The sequence below is a fragment of the Gymnogyps californianus genome, chromosome 6 (genome assembly GCF_018139145.2).
Source record: "Gymnogyps californianus isolate 813 chromosome 6, ASM1813914v2, whole genome shotgun sequence".
Taxonomy (NCBI): Eukaryota; Metazoa; Chordata; class Aves; order Accipitriformes; family Cathartidae; genus Gymnogyps; species Gymnogyps californianus.
In genome coordinates this window covers 24,084,625-24,100,096 of record NC_059476.1, presented here as the reverse complement: position 1 = coordinate 24,100,096, position 15,472 = coordinate 24,084,625, and the positions used below count along the sequence as shown (strand labels likewise).

The 15,472-nt window shown below is 46.8% G+C and overlaps 1 protein-coding gene across 5 annotated transcripts in view; it reads right to left on the bottom strand.

Annotated features, from left to right (window-relative positions):
* Positions 1-2,420: 2,420 nt before the first annotated feature.
* The window catches only part of ZSWIM8 (zinc finger SWIM-type containing 8), a 63,169-nt gene continuing 50,117 nt past the window's right edge, over positions 2,421-15,472 (bottom strand). For 2 of the 5 annotated variants that reach the window (XM_050899009.1, XM_050899012.1), the window contains 11 exons: positions 14,857-15,088; positions 13,917-14,069; positions 12,906-13,128; positions 12,419-12,708; positions 11,427-11,650; positions 10,656-11,138; positions 9,874-10,042; positions 7,371-7,544; positions 5,870-5,989; positions 4,737-4,915; positions 2,421-3,451 (listed from right to left, as the gene is read on the bottom strand). In XM_050899009.1, coding sequence (XP_050754966.1) covers positions 3,248-3,451; positions 4,737-4,915; positions 5,870-5,989; positions 7,371-7,544; positions 9,874-10,042; positions 10,656-11,138; positions 11,427-11,650; positions 12,419-12,708; positions 12,906-13,128; positions 13,917-14,069; positions 14,857-15,088 — 2,451 coding nt within the window. In that variant the 3' untranslated portion in view covers positions 2,421-3,247. Of the gene's footprint in view, positions 3,452-4,736; positions 4,916-5,869; positions 5,990-7,370; positions 7,545-9,849; positions 10,043-10,655; positions 11,139-11,426; positions 11,651-12,418; positions 12,709-12,905; positions 13,129-13,916; positions 14,070-14,856; positions 15,089-15,472 lie in introns of all 5 variants that reach the window. The other 3 variants (XM_050899010.1, XM_050899013.1, XM_050899014.1) reach the window with 2 other exon arrangements.

Here is a 15,472-nt window from a genome sequence, read left to right as displayed (position 1 = left end):
CAGCTTCTCAGCTATGTAAAACCATTTCTACACTGGAAGAGCTCTAAAGCATCCAGCTGCTCTGGCAGCTGGCCTTCACTGCAGCCACTTCATGTGTTGCTGGTAAGGGCGAGGACCTAGAGAACATTTACTCTAAGTGAAAAAACACATGGGTTAACTGAAAGTTAGAGGAAATTGAGTTGGCTGCAACCTCTGCTCTTTTACAGGTCTTCTGCTGAAATGTCTTTTCAGAATTTCTGAGCCTAAGGATTTTCCCCACTCCTGGAATAGTGACCAAACTAACAAGACTGCACTGGGTAATAATTTTTCTGCTTTAATAGTAGATTTAAGCTTCTGGGGCCACCAGGGCTCATCTCATCTCTTATAAAGGAAAAATACTTCAAGAACCTCCCTGCCACGTGGCAAGAAAAAACATCATCATCTCCTTTCTCACTTTCTCCTTTCTCCTGTCCTTGCTCAGATATATTTCCATGGGATACGGCTCAGGAACAACAACAGATTAACAGATGCAGAGATCCAGGACTGAAAGTGTGTTCCAGAAGACCTGAATAAATGAGTGTGCAGCACCTCCACACAGTTCTCATCTCTGCTCACTCTGAGGAATTTTTTCAGAGAAAAGACTGGAAACTTCTGAAACTACTGACCTGTGCCTCATACCACTGAGCTGCTTGTTCAGTCAATGTCAGCCTGAGGTGAGACTCCCCAGCTCTTCCTCTGTGGGGGCTCTACAGCTGCTGGAAGACAACTCTGACAGGGTCTCTCATATGGAAGCCGTGCAATCTGTATGAGGGCTAGGAATCAGTAAAATAACCAAAGAGAGAAAGTTTTGAGCACAGTGAAAGATAATGGGCATTGTGATTTCTTTTCTCTTAGTCTTTATGGGGACTACACAGAATGAAAGCAAGTACATTTCCAGATAAAGTCCATTCTAACCTCACGGTAAGCAGCTCCACTGTATTTTCCCAAAACAAAGATACTGGTGACAGTGCTCTCATGCTCCTGCTGTTTTTTAATTACAGTAGTCTGAAAACTTGCCTGCTCAGGGTCTAAGTGTAGTCTTCTAATAGATATCACAGATAAGGCTCTGCCATTTAATTTCCCTATTCAGTCCAAATCCTCAATGCAGTAACAGTCACTTCTGCTCCTGATATTTAACACATTCAGCTCTTTTGCCCATTTCCCTTCTGCTTCCTTCCATCTAGAAGATGCTCCCTTCTCTTCCCCTAATCTTCTCCTATAACCAGTAGAAAGGAAAAGATTAGACTTTATTAGAAAACTCATTTTTCTCCAAACTCCTTTCCCAGTTCTGAACATGCAAGAATCAGAGAGCACAGAAAGTGCTCCAGGAACCCAAGCCTTCCAGCCATCAGGCTGTGCTCTCCAGTCAAATCCAGGAGTTTTCCCCAATAACAGGCAGCTCATAATCAACATGGAGTTTAGTTTAAAAACCACAAAACTTAACGCATCCTTACAAACATCAGCATTTATAATTAGCATGTCACTAGACACCTTATGGAGGAATACAAGTGGCTGTAAGGAGATCTTTAAATAGTTACTGTTGCACAATCAGAAGTAGAGGAACCTCAGTCACACTCTCTGGCCTGTGCAGTACACGAGGTCAGACCAAAGGAGCCTGTTCATCTGTTTTGCCCTATGCCTATGAGTTACTTTGTTTATTTTCTAAGAGTATCATTGAAAATATCACAGGCACATATTTCTAGCTTGCAGAAACTAAAAGCTCCCCATTGTCACTGGCTAAACCCAAGTAAGAAGCAAAATACATTACTACTGAGAAACGGATTCTTAACATCCATCAATCGTCTGACTTCCAGTTTTAAAAGCCCTGAAATTTATGTGCTTGTACACTTACAAATGGCAGTAGCCTTTTAAATTTCCTTGGCATAAAAATAAAAGCTTTCTAAAATTAATTTTCTGCAACGCTGTCCCTATTGGATGTCTTGCATAGTCCACCAAACATCTCTCTAAATGCATGGGAGCAGACCACTAGCCGCCTTTAACAATTACATCAAGGGTGAGCAGCTACTGTTTTGCACGATGCTTTGGAAATACAAAGCTCTGCATTACCACACAGTATCACTGGTGTCAAGACCAGAAAAGGAACCTGGTGGCTGGCAGAAGTGTAGGCAGAACATCCCAGGCTTACCACCAACTCCCCTGACACCCATCAACGACCCAATGCACACGTACCTCAGCCTCTGCAGAGGCATGTCATTCTCAGAGCAGTACCAGGCAAGAAACCTTTGGCTCACAGCTTGTGTAAAAGCTCTGGCCGCCTGCCTTGTGCTGGACCGCTGTTCCCCGAGGCAGGACAGCTATCTACCAGGGCTCACAGGAGCTCCCACTGACACACAGCTGGCCAGCTCCATCAGACTGTCAACATCATAGCAGAGAGAAGAGAGTCAGTCTAAGAAAACGAGTGTTTAATCAGGAAACGAGAAGAGACAAGGGATAAGAAACTGATTACAGGAGAGTAATACCCCAGCCAAAAGAAACACGATTGTACAACTCAGAACAACCAGGATCAAAACATCCTATGAGCCAACAGTGCCCAGCGAGGGACACTCCTGAGAAAGAGCCCAAGCACTTCTGGCAGCCTCCAGGCAGCTCAGCACAGTCACGGACTCTGACTGCCCAAGCTTCAGCCTCTGCCCTCAGCAGCTGCTGCAGAAAGCTGCAGAGGTGGCCCTGACCCTGCTACTCCAGTCTCAGCTTCTCTCAGCAGGAGGTGCTGAAAGGAATGGAGGGAGCACTGGCTGTGCACAGCAGTCCCAGCCTCTCCCGACAGGAGTTGGTGTGTGGAGTAAGAGAAGCCCATACAAAAAAAAAAGTTTACATATTTATAAATGCCAAAATAAATATTTAAGACAGAATCCCCCACCCCTCTAACACGTGCGTAATCACACTGCAAACTGCTCGCAGGACAGCCTCCAGGTGCTCAGGGAAAAAAGCGGTGACTACACCACAGGGCAGCCAGCTCAACTTCCTTCTCGTTTCCTGATGCTTCTGAAGCCTGCAGCCCACTGGGAAGGAGGAGGAAGAGCGAGCAAAGCAGAGTGCCAACACGCAACAGTGCTGGAGAGGAATGTCATGGTATAAATACATCAGATCAGTGGTTTCCAACAAGTTAAAACTAAAATAAAAAAGACACCAGAAGGAAGGATGGTGTAAATGGAACTACAACTATGCGGGGCAAAGGGTTGTTGTGTCCATGGAGCTCTGCCTGCTGTCACGGCGAGAAGGTGGTCATTTCCAGAGAGACCCTTTGCCACAGCTCCTTTGTCTGCTTGCTGCGCTTTAGGTTCTGGAGAATATCATTAAACTGCATCATGCCCATGGGAGTCAGGCAGAAGGCGCTTCTGGCGCTGCGGATGGCATTCACAAAGTCATCGTAGTCAGCTGGAGTGAGATGGATCAGCCGATGATGGATGTACTGGATGGGAACAGGGAAAGAGCCTTAAGGTATTTGCTCACCACCCTCGTGCTGGTGACACTCAGAGGAGGACTCAAGACCTCCCAGGGCGATACATCACATGATCCTGTTACCCCACGAGAGGTCCCAAGACTCAGAGGCTCTGACAGAGGAGACCTACCTCAAAAGACAGCAGTGCTATATCTTACATGCTAACACGGCCGAGGCGAGCGTCCCCTCAGAGCACCAAAATGCGCCACACAGCATCAGCAGGTGTTCTCTCCTTCACAAGCACCAAATTGTGCCACAGTACAGCGCAAAAGGGCCAGCTAACACTCTACCCCACCACCCACCAGCATCTAACCCTCACACCATTCATTCTGCAGGTTATACGTGGGGACCCAGCATTTTCACTGGACATCTCCTTTGCTAAGGGGTATGGAAGGAGTAAGGCTTACACTAAGTTACTACAAAATATCTCTAGGCTTAGCACTGTCACTTTCATCAGCTTTTCAACTAAGGCCCCAAAACTAAGGCCCAGCTTTTAAGAAATCTATTTCCCTAATGTAGCTCAGAAAAAGAGCTTAAGTGAAGGAGCTGTCATTTCTCAAAAATATCATCTAGGTGATAGGACAGCTAATCTAACCTAAACAATATGTCTACAGAATCACCCTTCTAGTCATTTATTCAAGAGAAGTAGGTACACGTGGGGTGTCCTGTTTACACTGTTTTAGGAACAGGCCGCTCTGGTATTCCAGCTGGCTCACTGAAACACATTTGTCCTGGTTTCAATAAATCCTGAGATATCTCATCCGTACTGGTAGCTGACCAAGCCACTTCCACTATTAGTGCCAGCACTGGCACACCAGACAGCCATGCCAGGGCTTCATGACGAGCGGAAGACAGGCTACAAACTAGGAAAGAAAAAAAAGATAGGCCAGGAAGGGAGGTGAACAGGGGGCTTGAAAACAGCAAAGAAAAAGTACAGAAGTTAAAAGGTACGGATAGCATTTGGAGGAAGAAAGAGGACAGGGAACACAGAACCACCCATCCTTTGTGGTAAGCAAAGGAGGTGAGAGGCCTTGGAAGAAGCAGTACAATGAGGTCCTTTGTATGCAGCCTCCATACAGGCAAGCAATGCCTATTCTAGTCCCTGCTGAGGGAGAGAGATGCATCAGGCAATGGACCAGTTCAGCTACCAGTACCCAAGGCCCCTTCCCCTCTGCACACACACACAGAGGCAGTACCTGCAAGGCAGGCAATGGCCTGGCAGCTTTGACAGGCAAGAAGACGGTCCACACATTACCTGCAGGTAGGCCTGCTGGCACCTCTGCACCAGCTGGTGGAAGGCTGGAGTGCGCAGGTGGTTGTGCACATGGGCAGGGTTGAGCCTCTGTAGAGCTTCCATGATGATCTCCTGGAGCACAAAAGGGCTCAGCACCCCCTTGGCTGCACCAACGCAAAACTGATGCACGTAGTTTACACCTGCACAGGAAGAAGTCAGAACAACAGTGTTAAGGTAACAGACACACAAGAAATCAAGTACTTCCCAGCAAGAACCTGGATTTGGAGCACCTTCTTTGCAGTGTAATATATCCTCCAGCAGGCTTGGGGGAGATAGTCTAGCAAACTCATGGGGACAAGAGATCATTCTGATATATTCATCAGGTCTGAGTAGAGACCAGGTACTACCTCAGTCACTGATATTCCCAGTTCACCTGTCTTTAAAGGGGATATGAAAGAAAACTGATGTGGCAAGGTAACTACAGAGGCAAGGACACACTGCACCTCCTCCCATTGCTTCTTGCCTGCCCATCTAGGAAGCACCTGCAGCTCCAGCACTCAGGTCTTAGGGAGGCTGTAGAGATAGTCAAGCTTCCCTGCTGCTGCCTACAGCGGAGCTCCCCCAGCAGCAGCAGGAGAAGCCATGCCACTAGACAGGCTGTTTGTAGAGGGGCTTTAAGTTCTTACTGCTGATGAAATAATTTAAAAAAAAAAGAGCTGACAAAAAAGATCCAAGAGCAAAGTGGAAGTAAAAACAAAAACCAAAAACCAAACAATTGGTGGTTTGAGCACCTATTGCTATACAAGGTCTTCACAGAAGGTGTAAATATACATAAGAAAGAGGAATACCTACAAGATAGTGGAAAGAGAAAAGAAAAAGTTGTTATAGAATGGAAGAGATACAAGCTCTGAGCCCTGTCCAACCCCATGCACTTCATCCAGTGCCTCAAAATTCAATAGCATGCCTACAGAACCCAGAAATGGGACAAGTGCCTGGATGAAAGAGCAGCAGGGATCTTCTGAAACATTCTCAGAAATGGGATCAGATATCAGGCTCACCCAACCTTTGAAGTTTCACTCTTTGGAGAGCTTTTTCCCACCATGGTCCAAATCCCAGCAAGTGGATTTCTGCTGAAGTACTGCTCTGAGCCTTACCTAACTTCGCAGCTAACCCAAGGAGCCATTTTACATCCTCCGTGTAGGGTGGGCTGCGGGAGAAGTTGTTGGGATGGTCGTTGTGAGCTCTTCGGCCAAGCATCTCCAGAGCCAGCATCCCTGTGAGAAAGGGGCAGCCAGAGTCAAGCAGCACTTCTGCTCAGTAAGACTTAGTCTAGCACTTCACTCACTGCAACACAACCTGATGGGCCTGCCCTTCATCAGCAGAAAATTCCCTAGCTGCAAAGAGTCCAGAGCGAAACAAAAGGCCCATCTTGGAGCCTGTCACCACAGGCAGTATCTGCAAGAACATCTGGATCTGCTGCTCCAGGCTGGGAAAGCTGCACAGCCATCACACCTCACTAGAGCTGCAAAGAGACACTCCACTAGCATCTACAGCAGGGTCAAGCAGATAGCCCCAGAGGTTGCACTACAAGAGGTGTTGTGAAAGCAATGCATTTACTCCAAATTTTGCAACAGAGAAGCTACCCAAATCAACTTAGTCAGCTGCATTTCACTTACTCCATTACAGTTCTTCATGTAAATCCTCCCATTTAAAAAGTTTTAAAATACCTACAGGCACTATGTCTTGATCTTCCAGACCCTCTTCCCCGCCCCTGCTTCTCTGTTATTCAGGCTATTAAACACCTTTCATGGCTTACCACTTACCACTGCGATGTCTCCAATGACATCTGCACTCCTTTCTGGCTAACAAGTACTTTCTTCTCTAGCTTTCAACAAAAAAACTCAAGCAGCCTCTAGATAGACTTCCTTCCATTTTCTTGCTGTTTCTCTTCGTTTGCTGCCCTGTGCTGGCTTTATCTTAGAGGCTCCCTTCTCCCTCCCCAAGTATCCACTGGGTTGGACCATGACTATATACGAGTAACTTACTACAATCTAAGCTCAATCAGAAACCCCAAGACTGATATCCTTATACTAATGGCAGTTCAGGCAAGACTCTATTTCCTCATAACCAGTGTGACTGGGAAAGGAATGCTAATTACATACCCACTCTCCACAAAATGTAAGTTCCCTTCATGTCAGTCTTCAAAAACCTAGCTGGAAAGGCTCAGGGCACTTCCCTCTGTGCCTCCAAAGACTCAACTGGTATTACTAAACTAGAAGTGTGCCTTCACCATCCATGAGCAGCAGGACCTGAACTCCATTTTTTCACATAGACACAACTTGCACAACCACATCCTCAGAGCCCTATCCAGACTCCTTTATGTACACCTGCTGAAAGGCAAGACTCTTCCCAGCTGTAACCCACTTAGCTTTCTCTTCTACTCTGATGGCTCTCAACAGCAACTGTTCAATGTTCTATTGCTCTGTCTCCATTTTTAGCCTCCACATATGATCATGAACTGGCTCTCCCCATGTAGCTAAGATGCCATCACCCCCAAGAGGTGCAGTAGCAAATTGCCAAATGACAGTGAAAACCTGCAGCTCTGCCCTGAGTCCCTCTCGAGGGGGCCATAGAAACCCATGTGGCCGTCCTTACCAACTCGGTATGCGGAGTGGAGGTAGTGCAGACCCTGGGGGCTCACAGGCTGACTGTGCTGCTCATCCTCGGCAGGAAAACCCCCTGTAACAAGGGAGTTGGGCTGTGAGGACAGAGTTGTCAAGGAAGCCCCCTGAATCGCTGGGAACGTTGATCCTGCATGGACACTTCCTACTGAAGAGAGCAAAACAGCAGCATTAGGACCCACCACCAGCCTAAAAGAAGGTTTACTTGGGCCATCATCTCCCTCACCTGACCGCCCCCTGCCAATGTAGTGCTCTGTTCCCCTAAACAGAACAATACAGCAACCAAAAACCACAGACTTACAACTGAAATACAATGGGCTAGGAATATCTCTATTTCGTTTGCAAGCAGGGCCTGAAGGGGGTCAGTTACATGCTTGTCCATCTCTTTTGCAGTATACCATGAACATACACATCATCCACGTTCTACATGTAAATATATGTGTCTTTGCTATTATTAAATGACATGTCTGGTTCTGATTTCTTGTCCAAGGAAACAATCATGTGCATGTCTACACCTGATGAGAAACTGCTGAGGAAAATCATCGAGTAGGAACAGTATTAAGTCACTCAAAGATCAAGTCCAACATTGTGAGGTTCCTCCACTTCTGCTGTAAGACAGCTATGATTCCATCCAGCTACCATGCAGGAAGAGTGTTATTGGAGGCCTGCCTCCAATCCATCCTCGGAAAGAACAGCCGTTGCATACACTGGCAGCATGTACCAACAATAAAAATAGCAAGGAAACCTGAGAAGCTCTGTCACCTTCAGACACTTAACTAGTATGGGCAAAATCAAGGGAAATCACAGGAAAATCCATTACATTGTACCACCTAAACTTGTACGACAGCAGTTAACACTGAGCCAGTAAGCTGTACTCTGACAAGGGACTCAAGTTTATCTAACTTCCCCCCTAATGAAAGGTACAGAGAGGAAAAAGCAAGGTTTGCCTGAGAATTCCAGAGCAGAGATGCCATTAGGTGTGTGCACATTGTTACCCTTATTTCACAGCTTCTCTGTGGTGCTACTACACCAGGTTGGGCAATGCTCCAAGTTCTGATTTCTCCTCTTCCCCTGCCACTTCCAGCATTTTTTTTTTAAATGTTTACTAGTGAATAGTTGAATACCTGAGAACAATGTGCCTCCCAGGAAAGATCTGTCTGACCTCCTCAGCCAAGCAGACACACAGTGCCAAACAGCCCACAAAGTGGGGCAAAATTCATGCTGCATTTGAAGTCTGGCCAAGGAGAATAACCCATAAGAATGAGCTGAATTGTTGCCAGAGCTCAAGCGTCACCATGTGAGTAGGTACTCCAGGAACAGTGAAACAGTATTTTAAGAACTGAAAACAGAAGTTTATGCAAGCCATAAACAATGGCAACTGGAAAGGGTGGGGTTGTTTTTTCCTTTCATTATTTTAAGTGCTCTAGGATGAGTTAGCAGTTCTGGAAGATTCATAACTCTCTGGAAGAGTACAGAAATGGTTTCTCACAATTAAGAGTCACCGGATCGGCCCAGGACTAAGGCTGTCAGCAAAGGATGCTCTTCAGATCCTGAGGCCTTCAGGACTATTCTATTTGCTTTTGTGGTGGCTTTGTGGCATCAAAATGCAAGACAAAAATAACTGAAAAGATTCTCCTGATAATCTGGATATGAAGGAGGCCAACAGAGCTCTTAAGTGTTTTCCCACCTACCAGTCTTCCAGCACCTGGTGAGTTGCGAAGCACTGATAAGCAAATGTACAAATAGGCAAACATTACATCCTCTCCAGTGAAGGGATAACAGAGCCTGGGTCAACCATGACCCCCTGGTGCAAAACCCCATGGCAATGAAAGCATGTCCACAATTCAGTCAACATCTGCTGTTCCAGTGCTGCACACTACTGCTTGATGGGTCTTCACCACCACTCTAGCCTCAACACAACATGTCAGCAATCATTCAGATTGCCATTGACAAGATCCTGCCAAAACATCTGTCCTCTCTAGAAGTTCCACTTTTCGCGTACTGACTGCCTCCAATCCCTTTGGGCAGGAAGGACATCTATTAGTGCTACTGTAGCAGAAGTCTGCCTGCTTCCTGCACTCTCCGTTCATCTGAACCAAAGGAACCACAAGAGCCTGCTCAAGATAATCTATGCTTACCTTGCCCAAAGGAGAGGGGGAAGAAAGCTCTAATAAGTTAGAAGTCAGAAAGGCCAGGAGGGCTCCAAACACACTTTAGTCTCAGAGGCCAAAATAATCTCATCCTGGAAATTTAGCTAAACAGAAATTAAAGCTCCACTAGCTGAATCAGGCCCCTTATGAATCCCAGTACCCCTCAGCATGTGCATCTCTAGGATGGAGTGGACTCGGCCAGAACTTTTCACTGCAAGACCCCTGGTTCCACCTATGGTCAATGAGGAGCAGGACTTGACTCAGGTACAGCTAGGAGGCGCAGTAAATAAACCTACACCACACACAGCCCAGAGCTGCAACACTTACTCGCTACATTGGAAGACAGTGACAGTCCTGTCTCACTGTGGTAGGGATGCACCGCAATCTGCGTCATGGAGGGGACGGGCACACCAGGGAATGACACTGCTGTAGCTGCCAATGATGGTGTTGTTACCGAATAAGGGTACTGCGCTCCTATGAACGCTGGATGGACACCCTAAAACAGAAGATAAATAACAGTCACGTCTACTTCGTCTGACCGTTTAGAAGTAGTCCAAAACACGATGTCCCCACACAAACCCAAGAGCATGGGAAATCCAATCTGACAGGGAGGAGGCAGCACAGGAAGAAGCAGCACAGAAACCACCTTGTATCACGTGACCATTACATCTGCTTGCTCCTCCTCCTTTTAAATCTAATCAGTTTGCAGAAAACCACTCCAAGAACTTTCAAAAATAGGCAGAGGTTAAAATAACCTTTATTTGGTTTTCCCCCTGTAGTATCTATTCAGCCTGCAAGCTCTCAAGAAGACAAGCTTTCTGTCCAATGCCATCTGAGAAACTACAGAGCAACAGAAATTAAAAACTACTGATGTATTATATTTTATATTCTCTTGAGACTTTAAATGCACCCACAGAAGGCTCCTTATTATGCAAAAGCTGAGCTGGGGAGCCATAGTAAGTATCACAAATTGGCAAGTAAGTGAGAGCAGAAGCTAGATCTCAAGCCATGGCAGGTCTGAGCCCCACGCTCTCCCCAGTCCAACGTACTCCCTCTGGAAGCAGCCACACAAAGTCACCGTAAATGAACAAGGCACAGGCAAAACTCACCTGCGGGTACGCTGAGCCAGGGACCGGGAAGACAGCTGGGCGCGGCATGTGCTGGATAGTGTGTCCAATATACTGGGGATTACAGGGGATGTGAGTCTGAAGGGTGGTGTAAGGGTGGAGACCCTGCGTGTGTGTATGTGCCATTGCCGGCCCTGCCATTGTATGCTGCTGGTACATGGTCGACCCCACAGAGATCACCGGCATGACTGTTGCTGCCGCGGTTACCGCAGCTGCCACTGTTACAGTGGTCGGCTCAGAGGTCACCCGGTTGTCTGTCAACCCACGTGCTGCTTCAGAAGCAGCCCGTGCACCACTGGCACTGCAGCCAGTGGCACCTTCTCTCTGGGCTGGGGTCCCACCAACAGTCTGTTCGTAAAGCCAGTACCACTGGTGAGCTACTTCAAAGAGGACTTCTGGATACACGCCACCTCCTTTGGCTGCCTCTTCTACTGCCATACAGGCCTTTTCCAGCATCAGATTGTCCTGGGGGCAGTGAAAGAAAAGCAGAAGTGAAGAATGCAAAACCAGAAACACAAGAAGGCAAAACTACAACAGGAGAAAAGTATAAGGCACTCTAAAATGACTGACGCTATAGGGAGCAGACAGATCACAACTATGCAGCAGAATAACCAGAGTTATTCATGAAGCATAAGAAATCCACAGAACAGGGATTAAGGCTGTCCAGTGGCAGAGGAGCCAATCGCACAAGTAACAGCACGTCCTTGATGCTAGAAATCAGCTTGCGCTAGCCAGCCCCCATGTGATGCTCACCTGTTCCTTACACTGCACCAGAGCCCTCTGGATCTCATTTGGGTTCAGGGCATGGGCATGGGGCAGGCAGCTGAGTGCCAGTTCAGCAGCTGCCCGCACCATGTTGGAGTCTCTGGCCCGTGAAGCTCTGTCTGCCAATGATGCCACCTCTGGGGGAGTCAGATGTCCGTCCCAACACTCCACCAAGATGTTCAAGGCTGCGCTACCGATCTCCATGGCCTGCCCTAAGAGGAAGAGAGAAGACTCTCACACCACTGTATGCCCAGCACAGTGCCAGTCAGCTTTCCCTCAACAGAAGGTGCACTCCTCACTTCCTTCAGGAGCAGCGACAGAGCCCAGTTGCTCCCCTTAGGCTTCAAGTCAAATTTAGGCTCTTCCTCACAAAACACAGGACAGACAAGAGCCCTCAATAAGCAAGCAGTGAGTGAGGGTATCGTTATCAAAGTCAAGGTAAAGATGCAGTTGAGGCAGTGAGAGGAACTTGCTATAGCTGATTTTAGTACACACAAACCACAGCCTGGACTGTTGCTCTATTTCCATCACATCAGGAAAACACGTGTTTTCAAGGGTGTGTTTTTCAGGCTCTAGAAGCCATATGGGTAGAAAGCAGGTAGTAGGTCTGGGTGCAAAGAGGAGGAGGAGGAGGAAAGTGAAATGCTGAACACAGCCAAAGAACACGTTCAGACTTGACAAATGTCTGTCTCTTCAGCAGACCCCTGAAGGAGAAGTTAAGACCAGTCTGTGTGAGAAGTGGTCTATGGCTTTGAAGACTGAAGCATGTCGCAGTACAAACAAGAAGAAACAGGTCACAAGAACTTTCCAGGCCAAAGCAATCACCCCTGCGTAAATCACTGGCGCTGAGCTTTGTCAGCTGTGCCAGCAGCTTACATGGCTAGCACAGCACATCAGCATCACCATTTTTGGGAATAAGCTTGCCTCCCTCCCCTCCTTCCTGCCCAAAAGTAAGCTTCCCGAAAAAGTTTTGCTGTAACCTGTGATCCAAGAGACATGGGAGGAGTAAGTTCGAGAGAGCCAGTTGGGAGACACGAAGTTGTGCAGCCCTAGTGCATACAGCCCAATCTCGAAGGCGCAGAGGTGAAGGTTGCGGTGTGGTCCCTGGTGCCCACCACTGGAGGAAGGGTGGGTGAAGATAGAGGTACTGCTGTTTCCACCTGCTTTGATAAGGACTGTCTTGGCCAATTCGAAGTAGAAGTGAGCGGCTGCCTCTGAGGGCTGGTTTGGGACATGAGGAGCATGGCTCTCCAGCCGCCTCCCTTTATACCTAGAAGAAAAAGATAGAGGAATCTTTCAGACAGCAACAAGTATCCCAAGTTCACTAGCTGGAGTGCAGAGCTCCTGTCTTCAGGGTCCAGAGGAACCAAAGCAAACTCTCCCAAGGAAGTACTTCCTGATGGACATGTGCTAGCTCCCTGACATCAGGCCTAGAGGTTGCCTCTGTGCATTGGTATTATTCATTACCTGCCAACTTCCACAGTCTTTGCACGGGCTCCCCCACTGGCTCTCCTACTGCCACTGGAAGAGGAAGATCCCAGTGAATCACTTGAGGAACTGCTGATGCTGTCACTGTCCTGTCCTCTGCCCCAGGATGTTGTTGCCCATCCCCCACGTAGCGGACGCCGACTGAGCGTTGGAGAACTGTCAGAGGTGGTTTCAGGAGCGCTGCTGTCAATACTAGCCATGCCTACAACATCAGAACCAACACAGTAATGTCACCAGGGTTGGTAAATGTAATGCGGGTAGGTAAACTCCTACCCACATCACCTACAGTCCCAACTAAGATCAGTCGTGTCAGTGACAGTCAGCCTTACAGCCGCCAGGCATTCAACTTTGCAAATTGAGAGAGATTAAATTAGTCAGTTTGGCCACAGATATCAGTGTCATTTTGCAGTTCATGGATTAAAAAGCAGAAGAGTCCAAGAACAATGTATCTTTATTTCCCCCTTCACACCATCCCAGCCCCTCACTCCATCTGCCAAGCTTTGTGGCAGAGTCTAACCACAAGAAGCAAATATACATACAAAGTCAAGTTCCACAGATTGTATGAGTATGAAGAAAACCCTTCTGGTATATGCTGCACAGTTTACACAAAGGTTCTTCACACCCTCAGCCTCTAAGTTATACCCTTCCCAAGAGAAGTGTAGAGAGGCAGCAGCTCCTCTGAATTTGTTGCTGGACCCAGGAGCACAGTGCTCCACTCCCAGAGTCCAGCAATCATTTAGCTCCAGATATCTAATCCATCACCCAGAACATATCTGGTGTGAGAAAGGTACAGTAACTTGCAATACAGAAGAGGGCAGGACGTCTGTGGAGTACAGCCTATTTCTCCATGCCAAACACCTCAGAGACAATCAACTGCTTCTGTAGTACAGGAAAGGCTGACAAGTGGAATGAAAGAGCAAGGGAATTGCCGAAACCCCAGCAGGCTGCCTAGCACAGCGCTAGATGCTGTATGAACTAGCCCGTTCGTACCTGTGTGTTTCTTCTTCTGCCTGACAGGCGAACCCCAGCATCTCCCATTGTATCCACCTCGGTTTCCAAGGGCCAGACGACTGGGGACCTTTCCCTCTTGTTTCAAGACAGTGGCCTCCGCAGCTGGCTCACAGGGGGACCTCTGAGAGCTCTCTGCATAAACAGAACAGTGACAAGGTAAACATTATGATTTGTTTCTGTATCTCTAAAACCAGATGTGGCCATTTAAAAGATATAAACATCAAAAGATGCAGGATTTTTATAAAATGAGTGGTATTTTTGAGCAGAATTATCTCAGTTTTCTTTCAGTATTAAGCATATCATCCGACACCAGGCCAAGAACCTTTAATCTTAACAACTCATGATGTGGAAAATTTGCTGCAACTACAGAAAAATTTTGGAATAAAAATGCTCCAGCAACCCTAACCTTATTGCAGTCATCCTCAGCTAGTATTCATCTCTTTGGGAAGAGTTAAGAGAGCACTTGCTTTCCACCAAATGCTGCTGTATGTTATATGTTTACCACCAAAGTGGAGGCACAGCTTGAAGAAAACCATGTTTATCTCTAATGCCCTTCAGCAATCTTAGTTATTTATCTTGCATGAAGGTACCTGACTCAGTGTGTAACTTTCTGAAATCGTGCACCTCTGTGATACAAACCTAAAAGATGGAGTCACAGTAGTTTTATGTTAACTGGTTATGCAACTGGCTCAAGATAGGAAAACCTGAAAATTAGCTTGAATTTCTATGCAATAAGAATGTGTACAGAAATGGATCCAGCCAAACAGATAATGGGGGAATGACATTCTAGTAACCACCAAATAGCCAGATAGTAATATAATCTCTCTGACTACTTCCCAAAACAGACAAAAATGTATAGTTCCAGTTTTGCACTGATAACAGAATGGTTTCAGCATAGCCCTCACAAAGCATCTCTTACCCTGTGCACTCTTCTCCACGAAGTTCTCAGGACTGCTCTGGACTGCAGTGCTTACAGCAGCTTGCTGAGTGACAGAAGTCCCTGGAAGCTGCTGGATAGCTGCAGTGGACTGGGCAGCATGTTTGGAAGGAGATTTTTGATTTGCTACTGTAGGCTTGCTGGATGAGTAGAAGGAACTCAGAGTCTGTGGTTTGTGAGTTTGACTCTCTCTGTCCAGGAGTTTGTCTAAAATCTTTAACAGCAAGGGGAAGAAAAAAAAAAAAAAGAAAAAAAAAAAAAGAAGAGCTCAGCAGAAGGGTAAGAGAACAGGCATTACACTAAGACATAGAGGGAAAGTACCAAATCAGCTTCCTGGTGGACAATAAATTCCATTTGTTGGAGAAAAAAAGGAAAATGCTTATTCTCTAGAAAGTAGGCATCATCTTCCTGCACTGAAGATCAGCAATGCACACTTGAGAGCCATGTGGTCTGCATTACTGAGGAAGCAAAGATTCATTCATACTCAGTAATATCCCCATTTTCACTTCAAACAGCCACTGGCTTTACTTGAAAAGCACCCAAAACTCACAATAAAGAAGAATTCTGGTACATCAAGGACAGAATGGAGGACTCTATA